The 23,595-nt window shown below is 34.8% G+C and overlaps 3 protein-coding genes across 5 annotated transcripts in view; 1 reads left to right on the plus strand and 2 right to left on the minus strand.

Moving 5' to 3' along the window:
- Positions 1–14,210, plus strand: part of LOC144843120 (cyclin-C-like) — a 65,488-nt gene extending 51,278 nt beyond the window's left edge. The window contains exons 1-12 of one of the 3 annotated variants that reach the window (XM_078699843.1): positions 5,895–5,977; positions 6,595–6,690; positions 7,043–7,149; positions 7,575–7,659; positions 8,060–8,129; positions 8,473–8,583; positions 8,804–8,839; positions 9,022–9,113; positions 9,233–9,300; positions 9,631–9,710; positions 10,446–10,570; positions 13,710–14,210. In XM_078699843.1, the coding sequence (XP_078555969.1) occupies positions 6,659–6,690; positions 7,043–7,149; positions 7,575–7,659; positions 8,060–8,129; positions 8,473–8,583; positions 8,804–8,839; positions 9,022–9,113; positions 9,233–9,300; positions 9,631–9,710; positions 10,446–10,570; positions 13,710–13,767 (864 nt within the window). In that variant the 5' untranslated portion in view covers positions 5,895–5,977; positions 6,595–6,658 and the 3' untranslated portion in view covers positions 13,768–14,210. Of the gene's footprint in view, positions 1–5,894; positions 5,978–6,582; positions 6,691–7,042; positions 7,150–7,574; positions 7,660–8,059; positions 8,130–8,472; positions 8,584–8,803; positions 8,840–9,021; positions 9,114–9,232; positions 9,301–9,630; positions 9,711–10,445; positions 10,571–13,709 lie in introns of those variants that run through there. The other 2 variants (XM_078699844.1, XM_078699842.1) reach the window with 2 other exon arrangements.
- LOC144843262 (transmembrane prolyl 4-hydroxylase-like) lies at positions 164–4,961 on the minus strand. The gene is made up of 7 exons (XM_078700056.1): positions 4,814–4,961; positions 4,001–4,442; positions 3,580–3,640; positions 2,556–2,695; positions 2,055–2,145; positions 1,544–1,658; positions 164–705 (listed from the first exon to the last, which is right to left on the minus strand). The coding sequence occupies exons 1-7, from the start codon at positions 4,959–4,961 to the stop codon at positions 548–550; spliced, it is 1,155 nt and encodes a 384-aa protein (XP_078556182.1). The 3' UTR covers positions 164–547.
- A 610-nt stretch (positions 14,211–14,820) lies between the features above and the next one.
- Positions 14,821–20,797, minus strand: LOC144843263 (uncharacterized). Its single transcript, XM_078700057.1, has 10 exons — positions 20,563–20,797; positions 20,022–20,184; positions 19,733–19,863; positions 19,388–19,648; positions 19,093–19,236; positions 18,594–18,770; positions 17,864–18,034; positions 17,564–17,635; positions 16,971–17,109; positions 14,821–16,133 (listed from the first exon to the last, which is right to left on the minus strand). The coding sequence occupies exons 1-10, from the start codon at positions 20,795–20,797 to the stop codon at positions 15,230–15,232; spliced, it is 2,397 nt and encodes a 798-aa protein (XP_078556183.1). The 3' UTR covers positions 14,821–15,229.
- Positions 20,798–23,595: the final 2,798 nt, after the last annotated feature.

Genomic DNA, 23,595 nt, shown 5'->3' on the forward strand with positions numbered 1-23,595 from the left:
ACCGTCGCGGGATCACACATTTTAAGTGGGATCTAGATTAAAGCCTAAGAGTCATGTAATAACACATTATTAGTACTTACGCCGTAAGGAAACGGGAATTATTTATAAAATGAGCAAACAAAAAAAAACCCATCATACATATACCTATATTTCTTTATTGGCTTTATCTCGGCACCAGCTTGTTAACTTTTATTTATGGTAATTTTTCAGACTAGGCCTATATTTTAAAAAGAAAATATAGTCTGTTTTTTCACTGGTTCGAGAATCACGATGCTTTTTTATTATTAATTATTTTATTATTGTATGCTACTACAATTATAATTATATTAATAACCGCCACAAACAAAAATGTAAAACATGCATTCAATATTAAAATTAGACATAACAATTATATCACATAAAACAGATATGAGTTGACAACCTTTTTTTTTTTACCAAGTCAGATTCGTCGATGATAATGAACTATAATACAACTTTTGTAGATTAAAAGTAATTCTGTTTGTTCCTATTTGTCTTAAATAAACAATTTTCCATCATTTGTTTATTGTTACAAATTTCGTATATTGTTTCTGAGTTTTTTAAGGTATTGTTTTTGACGTTCCTTGTCTGTGTCAACATGTATCCAGTGATTAGCGATCCATTTGACGCCTCTCTTAATATCGCATCCACCGTGAAGAGAGTACACGTCATTCTCACCAATCCAACCTATGAGAATCCATACAATCAAAATATTTATGTTTTAAATGGATTATAATTTTCATTATTGCCATTCTAGCCGATTCTCGGTACTGTATCATTTGTCGTATATTATGCTAACATTTGGTTTATGACTATGATACAGGCATCACATGTGATACCCAATGTGACAATGTATTACAGTACTTATGGAGATACATTCGCAGATTATCGTTTCCTCTTTCGTTCATTTTTGTTCATTTATTCATTCGCCCGTTCTTTCATTTATTGTCATTGGGTCGTTGGTTATGTTGTTCATTCGTTTGTTCGTTTCTTCCTTCGTCTATTTATTCATTGTCTTTGTTTATTCTTCTCGGAAATTCGACATTGCTAATATATCGTAACCTATTGCGTTCGTTTTATTGTCATTGGGTCGTTGGTTATGTTGTTTGTTCGTTCAGTCGGTCGGTGAGTCGGCCGTTCGTTCGTTCCTTCGATCAGCAGTCGATCGTTCCTTCGTTCAGTCGTTCGTTCGTTTAGTCAGTCGTTCGTTCTATCGTTCGTTTATTTCGTCCTTGGCTTCTTTGCTCGATATTGCTAATATATCGTAACCTATTGCAAAGAATTTACTCTCTTTATATTGTAATAGTAATTATCATGTTATACCAACTGATAACGACGTCACCATAGTAATTATTGTTCGTTACATCACCGTTTTATCAATTTACAAATCCTCAGAATCATAATATTTATTATAATCGTCATCATTGTGATTATCGCTATTAAATGTATAATAATCAAACACTAAATTCATCATGACGTCATCGTCATAATCTTCATCATCACTGATTATACAAATTTCACCTACCGTCTTCATTCAGTACGTGGTTGTACCACATCACAGCTTTGCCCTTCTTTGGTTTAACTAAAACATTAGCATCCTTGCAGTGGTTACTCAAATCGTATATTTCTTCATTTATTAACTGATTGGAACAATTTTAAATATAAATCACTTTGTCTCACATGAAATAGTAAGCTATGGCATGGAAACAAATTGTCATTGAATACATTATGGAGCTTTCGATTTACGACCACCTAGCACGTGTATGTAAATTACGAATTACGTCATTTCTCCATTTCAGTAAGTTAGTTCTTTTACCCAACGACAGAAACATTAGCATTACCTGGACCTAAAATCAATCAAATTATGGTCCAACGACCAAACTCAACGTATGCGAAAGGTACTCCAATAGATATGAGCACATCACATTTGATAGTATAGACAGATATTTAGAGCACCTAATATGGAGATATATAAAATGATGATGTTTGAATAGATACGTTTGAAAACATTGAAGAATATAGAGCAGTTAACATACATTGCCTTTATATGTCACATTGTCTGCGACTGGAAATGCCGTTTCGCCTCCTTCTTCAACATCATTTAGGTAGTACATCACCGTTAGATATCTATAAAAAAGAAGTACATTTCTGCTCATTATGGTTCGTATATATATGCACATAAATTATTCTTAATTCTCAGTGTTAGATAGGTGGACGCAATACAAAACTTTGGTGGAAATAACCGTTTCGGGTATCTACCCTAGCTATTAAGATATAAGCGAAACGTAAGATTGATAACATTATTGTCGAATCGAATCCATATTTGTCTCTAGCATGACCGAAATGATCAATGGTTTAATGGCAATACTTTCAATTTCGTCGCTCGCGCTGAAACTCAAATGGTCAATTTGCTCACGTGTAGTTCAAGATTCGCACCCTATCGTGGCAGTCCTAGTAATATGTTGAAAATGCCATAGAGCTAGCTGAAGGATTAATAATTAACAATAAAACAAGGTAAGTTTAATACTCTACACTACCTGCATACACGGTAGTTTTTAAAATCTAGTCGAGCAGCTCCATCCAAAAGACCTCCTGTATGACCACATTTCTTAGCATTGTCTACCCTCTCACTGTCATAATGTGCATGATAGTGTCCACCAACATCGTAATGCACAATCTGTGTTAAAAAACAAGTGTTATAATAGTCATTATTATTTGTCAGATTTGGGGTCGAACATGTACTTTTTGACGCACTTCTATCGGGTGAGTGTATTGAAAAGAAAATACAGCAGAGGTAATCAAGAATACGATATTATTATGAGAGATATTCCAGGAATAGGGCATTGGTGGTTGGAAGCTTATAACAAGGACGATCATCCAGAAAGAGATCGTTTGTGGTAGAAAGCACCACATCTACCAAGAGGATCATTCATGGAGAGATCGTTTGTGGTAGAAGCTCATAACCAGGAGTATCATCCAGAAAGAGGTCGTTGGTGGTAGGAAGCAACAAAATCAGGAGGATCATCCAGAAAGAGGTCGTTGGTGGTAAGAAAAAACAAAATCCAAACATAGTGGCATGGCAGGAAGCCACAGAAAGATAATCCAGAGAGAGGTCGTTTGTGGTAGGAAGCACTAAAACCAGGATCATTCAGAAATAGTTGGTCGTTGATGGTAGACACCCACAATCAGGATCATCCAGAAAGAGATCGTTGGCGGTAAGAAGCCCATGCCAGGAGGATCATCCAGAAAGAGGTCGTTTGTGGTAGAAAGCACCAAAACCAGGATCATCAGAAAGAGGTCCTTTGTGGTAGGAAGCCACAACAAGGATAGTCCAGAAAGAGGTCGTTTGTGGTAGGAAGCCACAACAAGGATAGTCCAGAAAGAGGTCGTTTGTGGTAGGAAGCCCATAACCAAGATCATGGGCATTGATCAAATAGGTTGTGTCAACGGTTTTTTTTTACAAATCAGGTGTGTGGCTTAAAGGAATAACATGCCCGAAACATGGGTCCAATCAATAATAACCTCATCCTACAAAGCCTCTACAAACCCCTCTGATCTTACCTGCATCGCTTCACCATTGTTGTCGACAATCTGCTTTGATAAACCAGTAAGTAAAACAACTCTGCATTATCAAAAACAATAATGGTGTTATTAATGTGTACCCAATTAATTGCAAACTACAAAAGATAATTATAGAAAGGATGGTATCACCAGATAAGCGTACTTAAGCCAACTTAGTTTGCCTGGGAGCTGGGTAAGAAACATCGCCAGGAGGTTCTCAAATGATTCCATTTTTACCAAAGCATAGCGCCATCAATTCAGTATTTTGCCAGTAGTGGTACTACTCTGTAATCTGTTTTAATAATTAGTGCAATGTTGTGATGAAAAGAGTATTTGTTGTCCAACCTGTACCATAACCATCCTACAAGCAGGTATACACGAACATGGGAGCGTACCCAGACGGTATACGTTGTAATCCTACCTTTTCTGTAATTCACCAAATACTTCATGAGACTTGTGTTCCATCCATACTTGGTCACTTGTCCTATGTTGCTTTCTTTTGTCTGTTCTTATTTTTTCGTACATCCACTCGTACATCAATTTAATATCTATTTTCCCAAACTCACCAGCGTTAAGTTTCTCATCTCCATCAGTATCATACTTATAGAATTGAATAAATTCTTTGATATCGTCCAGGGTGATCATTGAATTTTGTATGGGAGGCCTCTTGTGCCAAAGCTCCCAGAAGTTAATGTATCCATCATAATTTACATCAGCAGTTGTGAAATTGATCTTATGGCTGCCTTCTTTTGCTCCTTTTCTAAATGCTGTTTTCGGAAGGGTAGCACTTTTCTCCCATTCCCCTCTTTTGGCTATGAGTTTGATTTTTTCACATTCATCGGCAGTGAGAAAGTTTTCAATCTCTATATGAAATAATAACAATAAAAATGATAATGACGGTGATAATGAAAATAATGATCTTTTTTCCTCTTTCAACTTTCTTTAAATCTAAACGTTGTTTGTTTTCTAATCACTGTTTTCTCGTCCTTTGGATGAAATGCGCGTAATGAGCCAAATTTAAGCCAAATTCTCTTGAAGACAAAAACTACACCCGATGCTATCTCAAGACGACTCGCCTCGTCGGGATTCAACTCAGACAGCACCGACGCTGTCTAAGTTGGCCGTTACAGCACTGTGATAGAAGTAGTACAGTACAGTATTAAAAACATCATAACCGTAAGAAACGTACGTAGCCTAACTGTACTACTGTTAGATTGATATACCCGAGACTTACCAAATAAAGGCGGGTGTACAGCTACGGTTTTTATTATCAATGTTCTACCAGCAAGATGCAGTTCTTGCTCATGACCAACCTTTAAAGACACATTTAATATTGTAATCAATAATTTAGGCCTATATCCCAATTCACCACAAAATTCCATGGACAATGTAGTTATAAATAGACCTACATTAGGCCTAACAGATCCGTCAAACAAAATACATAGGAACCGCTGTATAATAACTTTACCAGTTGCAGATCCAGGATGTTTGGTCCTAAATATTTCAAAATGAAGAGCTGAATCCTAAACCTGTTATATCATTGACAACATGTGTGTGTTTTTTCTCTTTCAAAATTAAAGAAGGGCGGTTGGTCCTCATTAAATCCACATATGGCTACTACACACATTCAGTTTAGAATATTTTATTATTCATCTATTTTAAATAGGCCTACTTACAGATACAGGCTCTAACCTCGATAGCTTTAAATCAGTATTCTCCTCCCTTGGGCTAAATTTCGAGTAGTTATTATTTTGCAGGATTTGACATCTCGTGCTGAGCAAAACGATCAGGAGCAAAAAGAGGCACATGGTGCAAACTGGGTCTGGCTTAAGTAAAGACCAATTACATTCGACAACACACAGGTTACCGCGGATATGTTGGATTATAATAATTAATAGTGATTGTAACACACTGGATAGGTCTGAGAATTATGCGTGATATTAATATCGGGAGAAAATCAAAGTGTTGATGTCCATTCACTAAGTTAAACATTCATCGATTTAATTGTAGATCTATTATTCAGATGATCATCCAATTGTAGCAATCGGAGCAATTACGACACCTAGTCACACCCATTCACAATGCACGATCGAAAGGTCACCGATAAATAATCGATACGGTATTATAGCACTATGGCTGGGAATTGCACTAGAAATAAAAATCGAGGTATTTTGATACACTGATATTAATAGCATTGAAGAGGTTAGATTGCCTTTCTAATGTATTCATAATTTTACTTTCATGTAAAAATTAAAAGTAACTTAAATAATGCGCTCTTGACGTGCCATACTGAAATGTGATTTTATCATTGGTGGCGGTATACTACAACATGGAAAAAAGGCAAGTAAGAAGGCTCCCGAAAGACAAAAGATAATTTTCTGATAAATTTAATGAAAACGTAGGCTAACATCAATCTTAAATATTAGTCTACACTGTTAATAAGTTATTAAACAATTCTAATATTTGTCTTATTTGTTTGGCTGTTCTCTACTTTTAGTTTAGAGTAGGCCTAGAGGAGGCCAGGGGCTAGCTGTGTGTGCTGTTAAGCCTAGGCTAGGCCTTTTCTAGCTAGACTTTAGTAGTGTAGCTAGGTCCTAGGGCTAGCCTACTAGTACCAGCCCTCTAGGCCTAGGTTAGGATAATTAATAATAAGGCAAGCCTAGGCTAGGCCTAGTCCTATTTAGCCTATATTATGGGTAGTATTATAGTAGGCCTAGAGTAGTGTACACTGTAAGTGTTTCTAGTAGATAGTGTATACTGTAGTAGGATATTCTAAACCTCCGGCCTAGCCTTATTAGGGCTCTGTATCTAGGTAGGAGAGGCCATATAGTTTGGTACATATACAGTATAGTATATAGGCCTAAGCCTACAGCTGAGCATTAATAGTACTACTAGAGTAGTAAGTAGCCTAGGACTAACTAGGCTTTTTTTATTTTTATGCATTTATTTAAAATATAGGCCCTAGGCCTATATAATTTATAAATAAATGAAAGCAATTCTTTTTTTTTTTATCAGCTAATTTAATTTCGGAAGATGCATTTATGACGTACTCAATTTGCGTGCCAATTGTGTGATTACAATGGCGGGTAACTTTTGGCAGAGTTCACATTGGTAAGTGACATGTTCTGAATTGTTTTTAACCGTTTTGGTTGAAAAAAATTACAGGGTCTATTTTATGTACTTGATTTCAAGGAATTCAATATGAGTATAGATGTCAAGTATATTGCTTATAATTAGCCCCAATAGCCTTCAATGAATTTGATTAAGCCTTTACTTATATGGTGACATTTTTTTTTAAATATTTTACCGTGGTTTACCGTTTTTCACAAAAAAACAGTTGACACAGTGCCAAATATCCTTTCTTTAACCCATCCCCCTACCGTGTCTGTAAACCCCTTTTATGTATAGCTCTCTTAACTATATTTACTAGCATTTTACAAAAAGACTTGACATTTGTTTGTAGTAACCAGTGGCTTTTGGACAAGCTGGTGATATTGAAAGAGCGTCAAAAGGACTTGGAAAAACTGACCGAAGATGAATATACTAAAGTGTTCATATTCTACAATGGAGGTAATATTTTTTTTTTTTACTTATTAATACATTATAAATTTGTATATAGACCACATATTCATTAATAAATGTGTTTAATTCACTTCCAGTTAAAATGCAGTTTCAATTAAACATGCCTATCTCCCAAGTTTCGCAATGTCCTGTCCTTGGTGGCATAAAAAGGTAACCATTTCCTATCTACATCTGGGACTGAACTAATACACTGGTGAAACCCCTACTTGTCTGAAAAAAAATGTTTTTTTTAATTGCACAAAAGCAAATAGTGTACATTGGACCTACTGTACAGTACAGCGCATAGCCATAAAGACAAATTTTATTGTGTTAATTTGGTTTTGACAAAAGTTAGTGTTTTAGTGTGATATTGCCTCCTTTTTTATGCTGGTCAAATGGTGTTATTCTAATAATTATATGCTTTTTCTATTTAGTAATTCAAGCTATTGGAGAGACTTTAAAAGTGCGTCAACTTGTTATTGCAACAGCAACGTTATATTTTAAAAGGTTCTATGCAAGGTATGAAAATATTAAACTAGTTTTACATGGCCGAGCTGTTAAGACAGTGAAACCGTAATCACATAGCCATAACATCTGCAATGGGTCGAGGCTCACTCGCTCCATGGTTCTGGTGGTAGAACAAGTCTTCTCTGATAAGGACTATAAACACATCTAGCTCATGTGCACTTTAAAGAACCTAATACATCTTATGAGATGAGTAGGGGGTTGCCCCGGTGTACTAATACACACACAGCCATAGTCACTCACACATACTGGGCACTGTGGGAGAACAGTAGTTTACTACGGAACAGGCTTCCAAGTATTATAAATAATAAAGAAATAAAAATATTAAAAAACAAATGATATGTATTATTTTTTTTACTGATATGTTTCATTAATATTTATTTTCTCCTTTTAGAAATTCTTTGAAATGTGTTGATCCGTTGCTTATGGCACCTACATGTCTCTTTCTTGCATCCAAAGTTGAGGTGATACATTTTTTTCTAAAATAATATATGGTGAATAGTTGTCTCTCAAAAATGATATACCATGGCTTTGATTGTCTAAGTTAAGCTCCTTTTTTTTCTTTAGGGTGGTCTGGTTCACACTTAACATTTCAAGAAAAAACAGATATTATTTGAAATGTTATATATTCCTTATGGCTATAATATATCGTACAAACCAAAAAAGGAAATAATTCAAACAAATATATGAGTTAGTCTCTCGAAAGTCTAAAATGAAAAAAAAATGTCTTCTAATTTTATTATTTTGTATGTAAATTTAGCCATTATTTAATATAAATAATTGATAAATTTACCCTTTTTTTTCTAGGAATGGGGAGTGCTGACTAATGCTAGGCTTATAGGAACCTGTCAGACTATTGTGAAAAACAAGTTTTCCTACGCATTCACAACACCAGAGTTTAACTATAGGATTCAGCATGTAAGTCATTGAGTCTAATGTGCCTATTTTGACTGGGCTGTTCTGGACTATCAGCAGATCTACTGTAGCTTCTCCAAACTTCTCTCTGTTAATATGCAAGCAGTGTCTTGATAGCGACCAGTCGATTACGCCTGATAATATTATTATCATTATCAATCATTAATTATAATCCAAGTTTTCTGTTAGATTTTTATTATTTTTTTCCTGTATTTTTTTTCAGATATTAGAATGCGAGTTTTACCTGTTGGAGTGTTTGGTAAGTATCAATTTCATTTTTCTGGTTGGACAGAGGTGCCTCCAAAATATTAGACCTACTATAGTAGAATTTCTCTTGATTTAGGTTTCTGGTTGTTTTTTAATTGGAATACAATTGCTGGGATATTGTTTATATTTTCAGTTTGTCTATATATTTTAAATTACTTTTGTTTATAATTTAAGGATTGTTGTTTGGTTGTGTATCATCCTTATCGACCTTTGACCCAGTTTGTTGCTGACATGGGACAAGAGGAACAGTTGCTTCCGCTAGCTTGGTAAGAATAAAAAGATAAAATAATTTGAAACTAAGGTATAGAATTAAGTATTAACAACTTACTATTTTAATTAAAGTAAAATTATTTAAATTAAACAAGAAATTGATTTTCTCTTTTAGGAGAATTGTAAATGACAGTCTGCGAACAGATGTCAGTTTGATGTATCCACCATTTCTAATTGCATTAGGTAAGCATTTAAGCTCTGTCTACACTATCAAACTAGTTTGTCAAAAAATGTGTGATGTGCCCAAATATGGTAGTGATATGCCCAAATAAGGTAGTGATATGACATCATCATGTCCATATATGGGCACATCCGATTTTGTTGTCACATAAAGTTTGAGAGTGTAGACAAGGCTTAACATTTGTAACAAAAGATTACAGAAACAGAAATCTCACTTTTAGAGTATATATTTTAAAAGCTTTCGATTTTGGGCTCGGTATATATACCAAAGAAGTTTGCTTATACACCTATTACCTATTTTAGAATTAATTTGTTATACAATCATTTTCGCAGCATCTCTACACATGGCTTGTGTAATCTTGCAGAAAGACTCCAAGCACTGGTTCGCTGAACTAAGTGTAGATCTGGATAAGGTAAGTCACACCAGTTAGTGTTAAGCGTAATAATTAGATAACCACCTACTCTATCAAAAAAATCCACTGTGTTCTTTTTAAGTGTATACAATTGAGATGTGTACACTGGACCTCAACAGTTTTTGTTACCCGAAAATTTTAATTTCACATACAGTAGAACTGTAATTTAAAGAAAAACAAATAGTCAATTTGTCTTTCAAATAATGGGGTTTTTGTTTAGATTTATTTTGTCTTTTTATTAAAGATGTATTGTCCCCCTAAAAAAATATTTTTTTAAATTTTTTTGTTGAGTATGTTATTTTAATGTCACATAATAGTTATTCAATCTCACAAAAAATTGGGTCTGAAAAAAATTTATTTACCTGAGAAAAATGTAATTTAAAGCAAAAAATGGTCAAATTGTCTGGAAGACAATGAGTTTTTGGGTAATTTAACTGTTTATTTTGTCTTTTTATAGGTGAAATAATTTTTTTCCCCCGTTTTTTTTCTTATGGAAGTGAACAGCTTCATTAAAACTGCAAAATGGCCTATTCAAAGTCCGATTTTAAAAATCTTTATTTTTCATGATTTTGGGGGACAATACATCTTTAAAGTGAAAATATTTTTTTTTTCTATGCAAGTAAGGAATAAAAGTGCAAAATAGCCTATTCAAAATCTGATTTTATTAATTTTTATTTTCATGATTTTGGGGGAAAATACTGTACATCTTTAAAACTTTGTTTTATTTTCTTACAGATACTTGAGATTACTCAATATATACTCAAGTTGTATGATCTTTGGAAGAATTACGATGAGAAGACTGAAATTCAAACTCTGCTTGCTAAGGTTCCCAAGCCTCAATCTCAACCACCTTCTCAGGGGTAAGAAACAAAATGAATCTACAAGAAATTTATAATTTTCAATTTAAGTCAATACCATCATTGATAAAACGAAAACTTAAGTCACAATTCGCACTGTAGTTTTGTTTACAATCTTGTGGAAAACTAATTGTGACAAAACAAAATGTTTTTATTTAACGGTCAGAAAATTGTAGTTGTCATTTAAACAACAACTCTTTAAAATATTCAAGAACGGCCTCGTAGAATCAAGATTTTTCTTTGATGCCCTTTCGGAAAACTCTATTCTTTCATCAGGGTTAATGAGAGTACCGTACATAGAGAGAAATAAGAAATATAAAGCAGACATAAGCTGCACAAACTACAGTACTCCAAAGGTCACTGCCAGACTCGATTTTACACCATAAAAATACTCCTGTATAGTTGCATTCTTTGATGTATATAATTCAGTAGCTAGCCTAACAGGAGACACCCCCCCACCAATTCTGTATAAAGTAGCCTGCACATTCTGTACCAATTAGTAATGCCATGCTGATTTACCACCAGATATGTTTTTTAATCAGAATGTAGTAAAAATGGTTGCATTTTGTGTATGAAAAGTAGTGTATGTCCAGTTTAAGGCTTGTGATGGCTGGCTTCCCTTAATCAACAATGTTGATCAGTTGAGATCTCGTATAAAGATTCCAAAGCGCAAAATACATCAATTTCTCAGTACAGTACCCTTCTTTTTTTTGTGATGGCTGGCTTCCCTTAATCAACAATGTTCATCAGTTGAGATCTTGTATAGGATTCCAAAGCGCAAAATACATAAATTTCTCAGTACAGTACCCTTCTTTTAAGAATGTGATGTAAAGGTTTTAAAGTTTAAACGAAGTTTAACAATAATTTTGTATATAATGTATATATTTCCTATATTTGCAAAGGCAAATCATCGTAACAAGTCTCAGTGTTAGTTTATTTTATAGTAGGTGCATTGCTGAACAGCTGGACTGGATTTAATTGTATAATTAACAATTTTTTAGATTTTGTAGTGTCTACATTGATAATGATTTCTGTATCAATCAATAAATCATAATTTAAATTAATAACTGAAAAACTAACCGCAAAAAATCAGTGTATGTATACAATGTTGTATTCCTTTATGTAATACTTTTTTATCTTAAAAATACAACGTTTTAACTAAAGAATATCAAAGCTAGAAATTTATAAAGTGCTTTATATGTGAACATATGAAATAGTATAGAAAACTGACGAGAACAGTTTAAAAGATTTATTCAAGATAAGATACACTCAAATTAAATAGTTGATTAATAATTAATATTTCAACATTTAATATGTAAACATTTTTTGCTCAATTTCTTTTAAATAAACAAATGTTTAATATAAACAACAATAATTTGTCATTATGTAGTTTATAAATTCAAACTGAACTAAATAGTAATTTTCTTTGAAGCAATGATCAAGTAAAGGTCTGTCTACACTATCAAACTTTATGTGACAAAAAATGTGATGCACGCACATATACAGTAGGAGTAATATGGTAGTGATATGACTTCATCATGTCCATCTTGTCCATTTTGTTGTCACATAAAGTTTGATAGTGTAGACAAAGCTTAAGAAATTTTTCCTTTAACCTTACTTGGAATTGTATTTATTACATATTGTAAAACGAATAAAATTAAAACAAGGATAGGATAAAAAATCTGTTTAATTCATTTTTTCAAGAATTAACTGTTAACATTTTATTTTTGCTAGCTTTTTGCACTTTTAAGAGCTTGTTCAAAGTAGACTGCATGCTTGTTTTTTTGTTTTACTTTTTTGGTTGCTTTTGTTTCATGCATTTTGCTTTGCCTTGCTTTTGGCCTGCTTGGCAAATTTTCTTTCAAAAATCTAGATTAGATTATAATGTATGATTTTAGTTGAAGATGCACTAGTCTAATTATAATTTTTAGTGATGAAAAATCTAAAATAATGCTAAATAGTTTAATTTAGAACAAATATATTTCTATCAAAAGTAACATGCTTTTCGAAATTTACACAAAGCCCTAATTGAAATCCCTAAATTTTACAAAAATCAAACATCAAATTGATAACAATTGGGAGTCATAATATTTTAATTGTTTTCTTCTTCAATATTCCAACGATAATAACGCCGATACATGTGTTATCATATTCTAGACCTATTTGATTATTGAATACACTTTTCAAAACCATTCATAACAATAATTAGTATCAGCTTAATTTGGGCCACTTTGTTTGAATTATTTACTGGGGACTTCACATGCATGTTTTGTGCTGTCATTTTTATATTGCACTAGTTTCTGTTGTGTGCTTTAAGCTTGTTTGCTTGTACGTACGCCCAACGCAAGCGAGTTGGCGAATCACAAGCTACAGTAGTGATGTTCCATAGTGGGAACCCGTTACGTAATGTACAAATCTACTGTATGTTGACTAACCGTACGGTGACGACCACATTAATCTTCAAACATAATTTTCCCAAATGCTCAAATTAAGATTTCCTATTTTATCATGAAAAAAATAATTTCACGCTTCCCTGATCATACCATGGCAAATATAGCAACAGGACGCGGAGTCGCCTTACCAAGATAGGAACTCGTAACAATCGTTTGATCTTATGACTGGCTGCGACAAATTCATACTAGTTGCAGATACAGCACTGAACTATCCGATGTGATGTCTGTTTGAGCATGGAGGAAATATATTTCCTCCATGGTTCGAGGAAGCCAATTGGCCAATCTAAAATCAGTCAAGCGTTTAGAAGCGTGGAACTGATCGTGTCGCAACCACATATAAACCCTTTGAAGATCAGCATTCTGTTGTTATTTTGCTTGCTTTATTATTATGTGATAACTTTTGTGAACACCATCAATTCGAGAATATTAACAAAACACATAAGAAAAAAATCTGTTGTATGCGTTTTAATTTTAAATACAAATATAAATTATTAACAAACGTATTGAAAATAACGATAATAATATTGCGTAAAAAATCACCCCCAAGATAGTATAATTCAATCTCTTACAAAGAACTGGATTTGAATACCGAAATCATGTTAGCCACCACAAGTCACAGTAATAATACTATGTAAATGTATACAAAATATAAAATATTTAAACATAAAACTGTTATTTGTTTTCTGCAGGGTGGCCCGTTCCTCCCCAGCTAACTTTTTGCGAATTTCTTCTCACGTGAGTAAGTAGACGGACAGCGGATTTACAAGTGAAGTGTTGCCATCAACTGACATATTAATTTCACCTAGGCCATGTTTACCATACGTACCTATATTTCAAATATTAAATCTTACAGTTTAATGAATGATACACTTATAGTCAATAGGCCTAATTTAAAATAACTGTACGATTATTGGAACACAAATATTGCAAAAGTCTGTAATTACAGCTAGTAGAATTCATTTACATATTGGTGTCATGTGCGTGAAAGTAACGGAACAAATCATTGGAATCACGGAGTTGACGCAATATTGGTGGTATGACGGGGAGCTATTTATTATTGTTATTTATCGTCAATTAAACCAAAGAGTACTTTTTTCCGGTAACATCTTCCATTTGTGTGGGTTCTAGAGACTAATAAATTATTTATGAAGATAGCAACTACATTGTATTGTCGTGCATAGAACAATTTTATTTTCTAATATATGAAAAAAAAAAACATACATACAAAATGGTGTATCCACAGGTCCAATATACCGTGGTCGTTCGTACCTAGGCGTGCTTAGTGACCAGTATGGAAGTGACCAAACAACGTTCCAATTTCTTTAACAATTCATGAAATTAGTCGCAAAACTATGCATAGTAACTAAAAAAAGCCAATTCGTTGGATGCTAATACATTTAGACCATTAATTAATTTACGGTGTGAGGTTATGGTATGAGGTTACGGCATGAGGTTACGGCATAGACAACTCAAAGTTTTAAAGTTAACATTTGGCACAAAGCCAGCTCTTGGGTCTAGTTTCAAACCTTTGAGCAACTACAGTACGTAACGGCTTATCTTTTGTTGTCAAAACTTGTCCTAAAATTGTTTTTTAAATTGATTTACTAGATTGCATGAGTGTAATACTTTCTTGTTGCGATTACTATTAGAAAGAACGTAACGAATATTAAACGTAACACAAACGACGTACATACTATTGCTTTCAAAACATTAAATAATAAAGTATATACCATTAGACATGGTAATAATAATAATAATAATAATGGAAATGGTCTAAAAAAAGACGCTACTGACTACAAAGAACATGAAAAAAGTTACAAATCTTAAAGACTACAAACATTACAAATACGCTACAAGTTTTCAGGATAAGACATGGTGAATAAATGAGTCTTTAAGCTAGACTTGTATGTATATAATGTACTAGAGTTTTGAATATGAACATAGCATTAATGTTTTCGTAATATAGTAACACCACAGAAAAACGGTAATATGGATGTTGTTTCTATAATGTTAAGTAAACATTCTTTGCCGTAATTACCCAACACATCAACAGCTACAGCACGTAACGTTGATTATGTGAATGTGGTTCTCCGCGTATATCTCGCGTACATCTCGTCTTCCTTCCACCCCCTCTCTTCCCGAGTGAAGTGACTGTTGGTTTTGACAAAAGCTTCGTGACATGTGTGGTAATAATCATAGCGCTTATTCATCATGGTTGGTTATCCAATTTATTGGTTGTGTTATTTTGGTCTAACGATACGTCATCCGCAACAAAGGCAGCGTTTTCTATTGCAGTTGGTGTTCGTGTGCTTACGTCATCTACCAATCCAGATTCCTTTGCACTCTCTTCTTTTTCTGGTGCAATCAAAATGCGTGTCGTGTAGTCGCCATCAACCGTTTCGTCAGGTGAATCTACTAATCCAGAATTCTTCACACTGCCTTTTTCCTCTGGTGAAACTGAAATGCGCGTAGTGCAGTTATCATATAACCCAGAATTCGTAGCGCTCTCTTTCTCATCCGGTTCAATTAGAGTGCGTGTCGTGTAGTCATCCACAAACCCAGCATTCTTTGCTATAGATGTTTGCGTTGTGTAGTCCTCTACAAACGTGGAATCGACTGTAGGCCTGCTATTGTCAACAACGGTTAAGTAGTACGGAGTTTCCTTTTTCTTCGAACTTTGGCCGTTTTCATTTGACTTATCTACGACGTCCGCCTTACCTTCTTCAGAAGTCGGTATCAAGTAGCCATCTACCATTTCGTCAGTTTTTCTTTGGTCCCCATTATCATCCACTGTTAAATAATATGGCGTTTCCTTAATTTTTCTATTTTCAGTATCATTCGGTAGTAGATAGCCATCAACCATTTCTTCAGGTTTTACTGGATCACCGTTGTCGTCAACTGTTAAATAGTATGGTGTCTGTCCACCATCACCGCTCCCATTCTGCTGTGGCAGTCTACCGTCTTCCACGTTTGCAATTGTGGCATTTGCATTTATGCGTGCAAGCATTGCTGGGTTTTCTCTGGCGATGTTTGCAATTATATTGTAGTCCGGATCGTCGTAAATGTCGTCATTAGGATCAGGTAGTGGGCGTTTAGCCATATCGAAAGTTGGTCTATAAAATAGAAGAGTTTTTAAGCATTAGGGCATCATTACAATATTTAAAATAATGCTGCATCGTTGTCTTTTCTACTGGGCTATTCTATTATTTTTGCTATAGTACTGCTGCTACTGGTACGATTTTGTCCACTTTTTAGGGCTATTGCCACGGTGCTGCTTTTATCATTTCTGCTAGAATACTGCTATTTATACTGATAGTTTACTATTAATATGATGTTGCTTCTACCGTGCTGCTACATTGCTATCGACACGTTGCTGATATTACTATTATTATTGATGCTCTATTGCTATTTATACTGTAATGCTTCTACCACACAGGCCTTTACATGTTAGGTAGTGGTGGTGTTGCTTTTAGTTGTGTTGCGGTTGGTTGTTGTGGTGGTGGTGGTATTGCTGTTGGTTGTTGTGGTATTGCTGTTGGTTGTTGTGGTGGTGGTATTGCTGTTGGTGGAGGTATTGCTGTTGGTCGTGGTGGTATTGCTGTTGGTTGTTGTGCTATTGCTGTTGGTTGTTGTTAATGTGGTGTTATGGTAGCGATGGTGTTATGGTAGCGGTGGTGTTGCTGTTGGTTGTGGTGTTGATGTTGGTTGTGATCACTGGTGGTGGTATTGCCTTTTGTTGTTGTGGTCACTGATGGTGTTATTGTTGTTGGTTGTGGTGTTGTTGGTTGTGGTGTTGTTGGTTGTGGTGTTGTTGGCTGTGGTGTCGTTGGCTGTGGTGTCGATGGTGTTAAGTGGTAGCAGCAGCAAGATCAGCGATAGATAGACACTTCATAGTGTCCAGTAAACTACATTTGCAAATGGCTTAATATATTATATCAATTTATACTTACTTAATTAACCCATTTCCTTGTGATTCTTCTTTGATTGATTTTGATATTCGAAAAACAATGATGCTGATGACAACTATCACTACAACGATGCCGACAATACAACCAAATGACATCCAAACTATATCAATGCTTGAGATACCTAAAAATGATAATATTCTTACTGGATATCAGTGTTCCATTTCCCGGAACTTTTTAATTAAAGAACAAAACAGAGCCGTATTTCGTTCAGTCAAACCAGGGAAGGGTGTAATTTCACTCTCCCCTGGTAAAATGGAACAGTTGTCAATGGAGCTCAATAGTGTAAAATTTCAACTATGCTTATTCAGACCAGGTTTCCACAATAAGCACTTTCAGTACATACTGTACAATCATACATTTTATAATTAACATTTTGAAAAATGAAAACAATAACTTTAAGAACGTCCTTGAAAAGATTCAAATTTTATGTTCGCCTTGTTGTGGTCATGACACCGTAACGATTTATCTTATCTTTTAAAATTTCAAATTAATATTATAAATTTGCTTATAGCTTCCTTGCAACTTCGTTACTAATATACAATCTTATTAGCTAAATCGGAATTACTGACGCTTACCTTTCACACTTACTGAAGAAACCTGTGTTGTCTGGAGAGGCAGTGACACCGTCGATGCAAAACCGAAATTGCCTTTATTAAAATGTAATAAAAATAATTAGCATTAAACAATTATAAAATAAATAATTCAATGACCCAAATTCATTTTTTGAAAAGAGTAACCAAACTCCAACCAGACAAAACAAAAAATATATCGATATGTAATAATAATATTAGTGAAATCAGTATAAATTTAAAGTTTTATTGCTATCATCCGATAATGAATTTTTTTCTATCATATACGTGTTTGACTTTCTTTACCTCCACATCTTGCTTCACATTCCTCAATAGTGGCAAAATTGTTTTCATTTCCGTTGCAATAATATTCAAAATCTGTACATCCCGACGTATCACTAAAGTAATATCGAGACTCTGGTGAGATGACGTCACATGATGACGAGTTACCCGCAGATAATGGCAGAGAGCAAAAATCTGCAATTGAGAAATCATAATAGCAAAATTAATATTATAAATCGAATATGTCATATGTCAGAATTTTTTCTCATGACAATTTACAACTCCACTCCCAAAGACTTTTAATAAGTCTTTGTTTATGTAGAGCATCTTGTGTAATGTTTGTCTTGTGAATGGGATTGCCACCTTTGAGAAGGATAGTGAATGAATTCACTTGTTGTTATCCTTAGCATTTTACCAAAAATGAGAATAAATAAAAACCTATTATAAAGTTTGTTCCATTTGTTCAGTTTGTACCATGCAAACTACTGTATACTGATTTATTTATCTAAGGTACAGTAGTATTCAAACTTGTCACATTTGATGCATTGTACTGTAGGTACATAAAATACTCTATACATGAGGAAGTATAGGCCTCAAAGGTGGATTGAGAGAGTGAGGTGGTGGAGGAGAGACCCCATACTCCTTAAACTTGAATCCAAAAGATTAAACATTAGTTCAGCACTTTTTCAAAGTTTTTGAACCCAAACATTGTTTCAAAATTATGGATCTCCTTTCCACTTATTGGCTGACTTACGTGTACATAAGAAATCCGTATCGGTATTCCATTTCCCCATCTCAGTACATGTTATTTTGGAAAGAACATCGCTTCTATAGAATTGCGGAATGCAATATATATCACAGGTTGTGTTGACCGATCGAGTGCAGTTGTCTTCTACGCCTCCACCAAGAAATGTCTTAGGACAAAGTATGTCTGTGAAATTAAACAAAAAATTGTTATTATTGACATCATGTGATTGATAGTGTAATGTGTAGAACCTATCCTTTTGGATACCCCTGTACAGGGTCATAGTAAAGGCAACATGGCCGTGAAACGAATGAGGGATAATGTATGTTTCATACTATGGCAGGCAAACTGTTTAGTGGAAACCCATGCACCACTATTTATGTGGACTCTTTAGATGGAAGTGGTTGGCGCATTGGTTTTCTGTCCAGATAGGTGAGCTAATTGTTGCCAAAGAAGCCGGCCAATTTGTGTGAAATTGTTATTACACTTGTGCTAAATGTGTAGTTACCTGTGTCACAACGTTTATTGTCCGATAAAAGTAGTATACCGTCAGAGCATGCACATGTTACTTGCCCTGCCACTCGCCCAGGTAGACAAATATGGCTACAACCTCCATTATCTTGAAGACATCCATTTTCTTCTGCATCCGTTTCTGTTGACGATTAAGAAATGAATGACATGAGGTTGTTTGGCACTTACGTGGTTCATACTATATGATGTAAGTGGTCTCTCCCTTTTTACGGACCCATTGTTACGCAACTGGAATCATATTTTCACATACGCTGCTCTCTTCCCTAATATACCTTGTAATGTTGATATAGATGCATGATAGTGAATTGATGAAATCTTTCCAAAGTGATTGTCATCGACATTTGTTGCTTCTCCGTTTTCTTCTAATTTCTGAAGACTTGTTTCAAAGTCGTCACTCCATACAACGTCATCAAACATTACGCTAAGGCTGCTAGGTCTGGTAGATGAGTTAAAGTACAGCATTGGACTGGTGCCATCAAGAGTTATGCTTTCGATTATACCAGCATTCTCGTCACACCAATATAATCGATTCTCTGGTGAAACAATATTTCAAAATACAGTACAACTTATTACTTTAACGATTCTTAAGTTAAAGTAAGTAAAACAATTGTACTTACCGTCAAACTTGATAACTAGTCCAGAGGGCTTACTAATTAATTCTGACACCGGTAATTTACGTTCACTTCCACCATCCATGTACGCCGTACCAATAGCCGGGTTATTTCCTTGTACCGACCAAAATAATCTTCTGTAAAGTCAAAACATTTATTGGTACTAAAACTCTGAACTTTTCCCATTCATCTCGGCCTCCATGTTAGTTGGAGATTATTACGTTTGATAAGCAATATTTAACTTGTAGATATCTTCTTGAATTTCTAAAAAAAATATGAGGGAAAAATGTGATACCTCCCGATAGGATCCACTACTATATCACGTAGTTCTTCGTCCAGATCGTCGATCAGAGTATACCTGACTGAGCCATCTAGATATGACACTTCAATCTTCCTTAATACCGAATCGGTCCAAAACACTAGACGCGTAATATAATCTACAGCAATGCCCTTTGGTGCTAGAAAAAAGAAGACACGCTTGTATTACGAAAAGCTAAAATTGTCTCACAGTAGGTTTCACGTAACTATACTGCGTAGTTTGTCGCCCGATGTAAATATCATGGTATACCGAATCCATCTAAGAACATCAGAGGACGTGTAATAGTCTACAGCAATGCCTTTGACACATTTGCACTATGGAACGCCAAATTGTATGTCAATAAAGTATCACGTGTTCTTCGTCATCACGTGTTCGATGCCATCTTGGTAGGATACGGCAGTTCAATCGTTATCAATACCGAATCAACAACAACAATGCATTTTGGTGCTAAATAATAAGAAACAAATTGTAATATACAACGTGAAATTGAACAAGTGATGGAGCAGATTAAACTTACCGATGATGTTTTCTTCTTTGATGATACTTTCGACGTTACTACCATCTAGAGATGACCTTTGAACTATGCTTCCATCTATCCAGTAAACACGTCGTTCTAGAGGGTCATACGCAATTGCCTCCGGATTGTCAATTTCCCCTAGATTTAACCCAGTATATTCAAACGGTTCATTTCCTCTCATTTGAAATATGGCGTGCTTTTCCTGGTCTGCTATCAAGTAGAAGTTATCTGCCATTATCGGTAGTGCTAAAATTGAAAAGTAGTATAATACATGTTAGACTTTAAAAAACATTAAACTATCATATTCTTTGAGCAAGACTCTTCTGTGGTTTGAGTTTGCCGTATATATTTCAAAAAGACGAAACCGTCGTAAGTTTACATTATCGTCGAGTCGATTGGTTGAGTGGTCAAGGCAGGAGCGCCGCAAACCATAGCCCAAATATTGGCACAGCGTCAAGGCTTTCCTCGATCACAAGTCTTTTTGGATAAGGACATCTGACTCATGCACTTTTTTGGCAGTACTCGACACGAAGTACCCGTATGGGAGATGAAAGCTGCTGTGTTACATATAGTTCATTGTGATTTGAGACGGTTACCGTATAAATATGAATCCATGTCCATGATTTATTTATTGTACAAATAAAGTAGTATTGACTTTTTATTCATACCAGAAACACATTGTCTGTAATCGTTGCTATCGAGTTTAAATCCATCTGAGCATGCGCACGACGTATCATTGAAGGATGAGGTCAGACAAAGGTGTGAACATCCTCCATTGTTGCTCAGATCACATATATCTGCAACGGATCAAATAAACATCATAATAATTATAACAATGCTTATTATACATTTAGTATTAAAAATTGATTTGTATGTAGGTCTATTGGTATTGATCTATAGTTTCTTGCTTTTCTATAAACCTATATTTATTGACCGTATGTATATTTTATTTCTCATATGCTGAAAAAGTATAAAATCCTTGTTTTGTATGTATATTATGTTGAAAATAGTAAGTACGATAATAGCAATGTGCTTTTAGCTTTTTGGCGTTCCATAGCTTACTTGAGCCTTGAGGTTGCACTGATTGGTCATATGTTTCAATGGCATAAATGATCGTGTCATCTAATAAACTTCCATCAATTCCAATTTCATTTTCATTGTAAATTACATAGACGCCGTTGCGGTCCCCAGTTGACTCTGTCCAGAATATAAAATCCTATACAACAGAAATAAACATCTTTTACATTTTTCAATTAATTTATTATCCCTTATTTACGGATTTTCATTTAAATCCGCCTTTTTGTCTCTTGTACGCATGCTGACAGACTGTAACCATGTTTATAAAGAGTTTCAATAGCGCCCTCTATGGTTTATTTATTTGCCAAGATATTATAGCGCCCTCTATAGTTTCATACATCTTAAAATGGTTCGGTCGTCTTACCTGGTATATTGAAAGATCAAAAAAGTTTAAATATCCATCAGGATGAACGTATAATGTGTTTAGATTTGTTCCATCATAATTCATGTAGTTTATGCTACCATCTTGTCTATTGGCGTAGTATAGTCTGGAAAATGTTACTTAGAGAGTTCAATGCATTTTGAATTTTGTTGTTGAGAAAATTTCAAATCGGCGTTATTGATTATAATTTATGGAATACATTTTATAGATAAAAACATAGTGAAACGTACCTTTGTTGGCTTAGGTCTAGTGTTATACCACTAGGTTGGTCTGTGTCAATTAATACATTTAAAACACGCCGATTACTACCGTCGAGGTTGGATGATTCTATTTGTCCAGGCGGGCCAAACTCGCTCCAAAAGAGTAATCTATGAAACGTAGGGGGTAACATATTATGTTTATTTTACAGCTAACTCTCATCAAGAGGGCCGTGGATATGGGGGATTGTGTTGTTCAATTTAGGCTTTTTAAATCAAGATTAGATGTACATTAAAAAAGAAAGAAAAGAATAAAGATGGCCAACTTGACCCCAAGTCAACTCGGTCCCATGTCAACTCGGCTTCATGTCAACTCAGTCTCAAGTCAACACGTCCCGTGTCAACTCGGCCCTAAATCAATTGACCCCGAGTCAACTCGACCCTAAGTCACCTTGTCTCCAAGTCCGATTTGGAAGCAAACTAGGCCTACACAACAGTTCCATCCATTAAAACTTACTTTTCAAAAGGATCTATCGCAATACCTCTTGGTTTGATTACGTCATTTGTAAACAATTCTCTAACAAAACGCGAGTCATATGAACAAACAACAATGTGATTGAATGCATAGTCTGTCCAGTAAATGTTCTTTGCAAACCAGTCAACGGCAATACCTATAATAAGAAAAGGTATTCTTTGTAACAACGTGCATCAATTCGGTAATTCAGACCGAATATTTGTATATAGAGATAACACCGCTAATTCCAACCACCTCCCTCATTCGATTAGTTGGCTAGCTCAGGCAGTAATGTGTTTATGGGACTGTGGGGGGTTTTCATTACCTGAGGATATGGGGAAAATAAAGGACAGATAAAAGTTATTTCTAGATACATTTTCCATTCTCAACGAGTCAACTTGCAAAAGTTAAACTCTGTTTAAATTGTTCTGATATCAATGTGTTATTAATAATAATTTATTAAATATGGAAATTGTTATATACAGTAATAATGTTATATTAATAATGGTTACTTTAATAGGCCTATATAACGTCTAACCTTCGACTCGTCCGATTCTCTGAAATAACACCTCTGGTAGTTCACCGTCTGCTATCCGCACTATCTTTATGGACTTCTCAACTTTATCCGAATAAAACATGAGTTGATCGTGAAAATCTATTGTGAGCGCCAACGGAGATTCGAAGTCACGAATCAAAGTGTGAATAGTGTCGATGCCGTCACTAACCGCCTGGCCCTGGTGTACAAGCGTCACTGGCATGAACGAAATCTCGTTTTCCCGCGTGAACATCAAATAAGGCGGTAAAATAACACTCTGGTCTGACATGCAAAAAATATATAATAGTTTAGTTTAGTTTAATATTTT

Source organism: Antedon bifida, chromosome 5, assembly GCF_963402885.1.
Source record: "Antedon bifida chromosome 5, ecAntBifi1.1, whole genome shotgun sequence".
NCBI lineage: Eukaryota > Metazoa > Echinodermata > Crinoidea > Comatulida > Antedonidae > Antedon > Antedon bifida.

What these genes read in the sequence shown, in the direction of transcription:
- LOC144843263 (XM_078700057.1), bottom strand. Translation starts at nt 20,797, where the DNA reads ATGGCAGATAACTTCTACTTGATAGCAGACCAGGAAAAGCACGCCATA. An exon ending in ATCTATATCAACATTACAAG is followed by an intron (nt 19,237 to 19,387) that starts GTATATTAGGGA and finishes AATCGTCAACAG; the next exon opens with AAACGGATGCAGAAGAAAAT. An exon ending in CAAGGAAATGGGTTAATTAA is followed by an intron (nt 16,134 to 16,970) that starts GTAAGTATAAAT and finishes TCTATTTTATAG; the next exon opens with ACCAACTTTCGATATGGCTA.
- LOC144843262 (XM_078700056.1), bottom strand. Translation starts at nt 4,961, where the DNA reads ATGGAATTTTGTGGTGAATTGGGATATAGGCCTAAATTATTGATTACA. An exon ending in TGTACACCCGCCTTTATTTG is followed by an intron (nt 4,443 to 4,813) that starts GTAAGTCTCGGG and finishes TATTTCATATAG; the next exon opens with AGATTGAAAACTTTCTCACT. An exon ending in AAAAACTACCGTGTATGCAG is followed by an intron (nt 2,146 to 2,555) that starts GTAGTGTAGAGT and finishes TCTTTTTTATAG; the next exon opens with ATATCTAACGGTGATGTACT.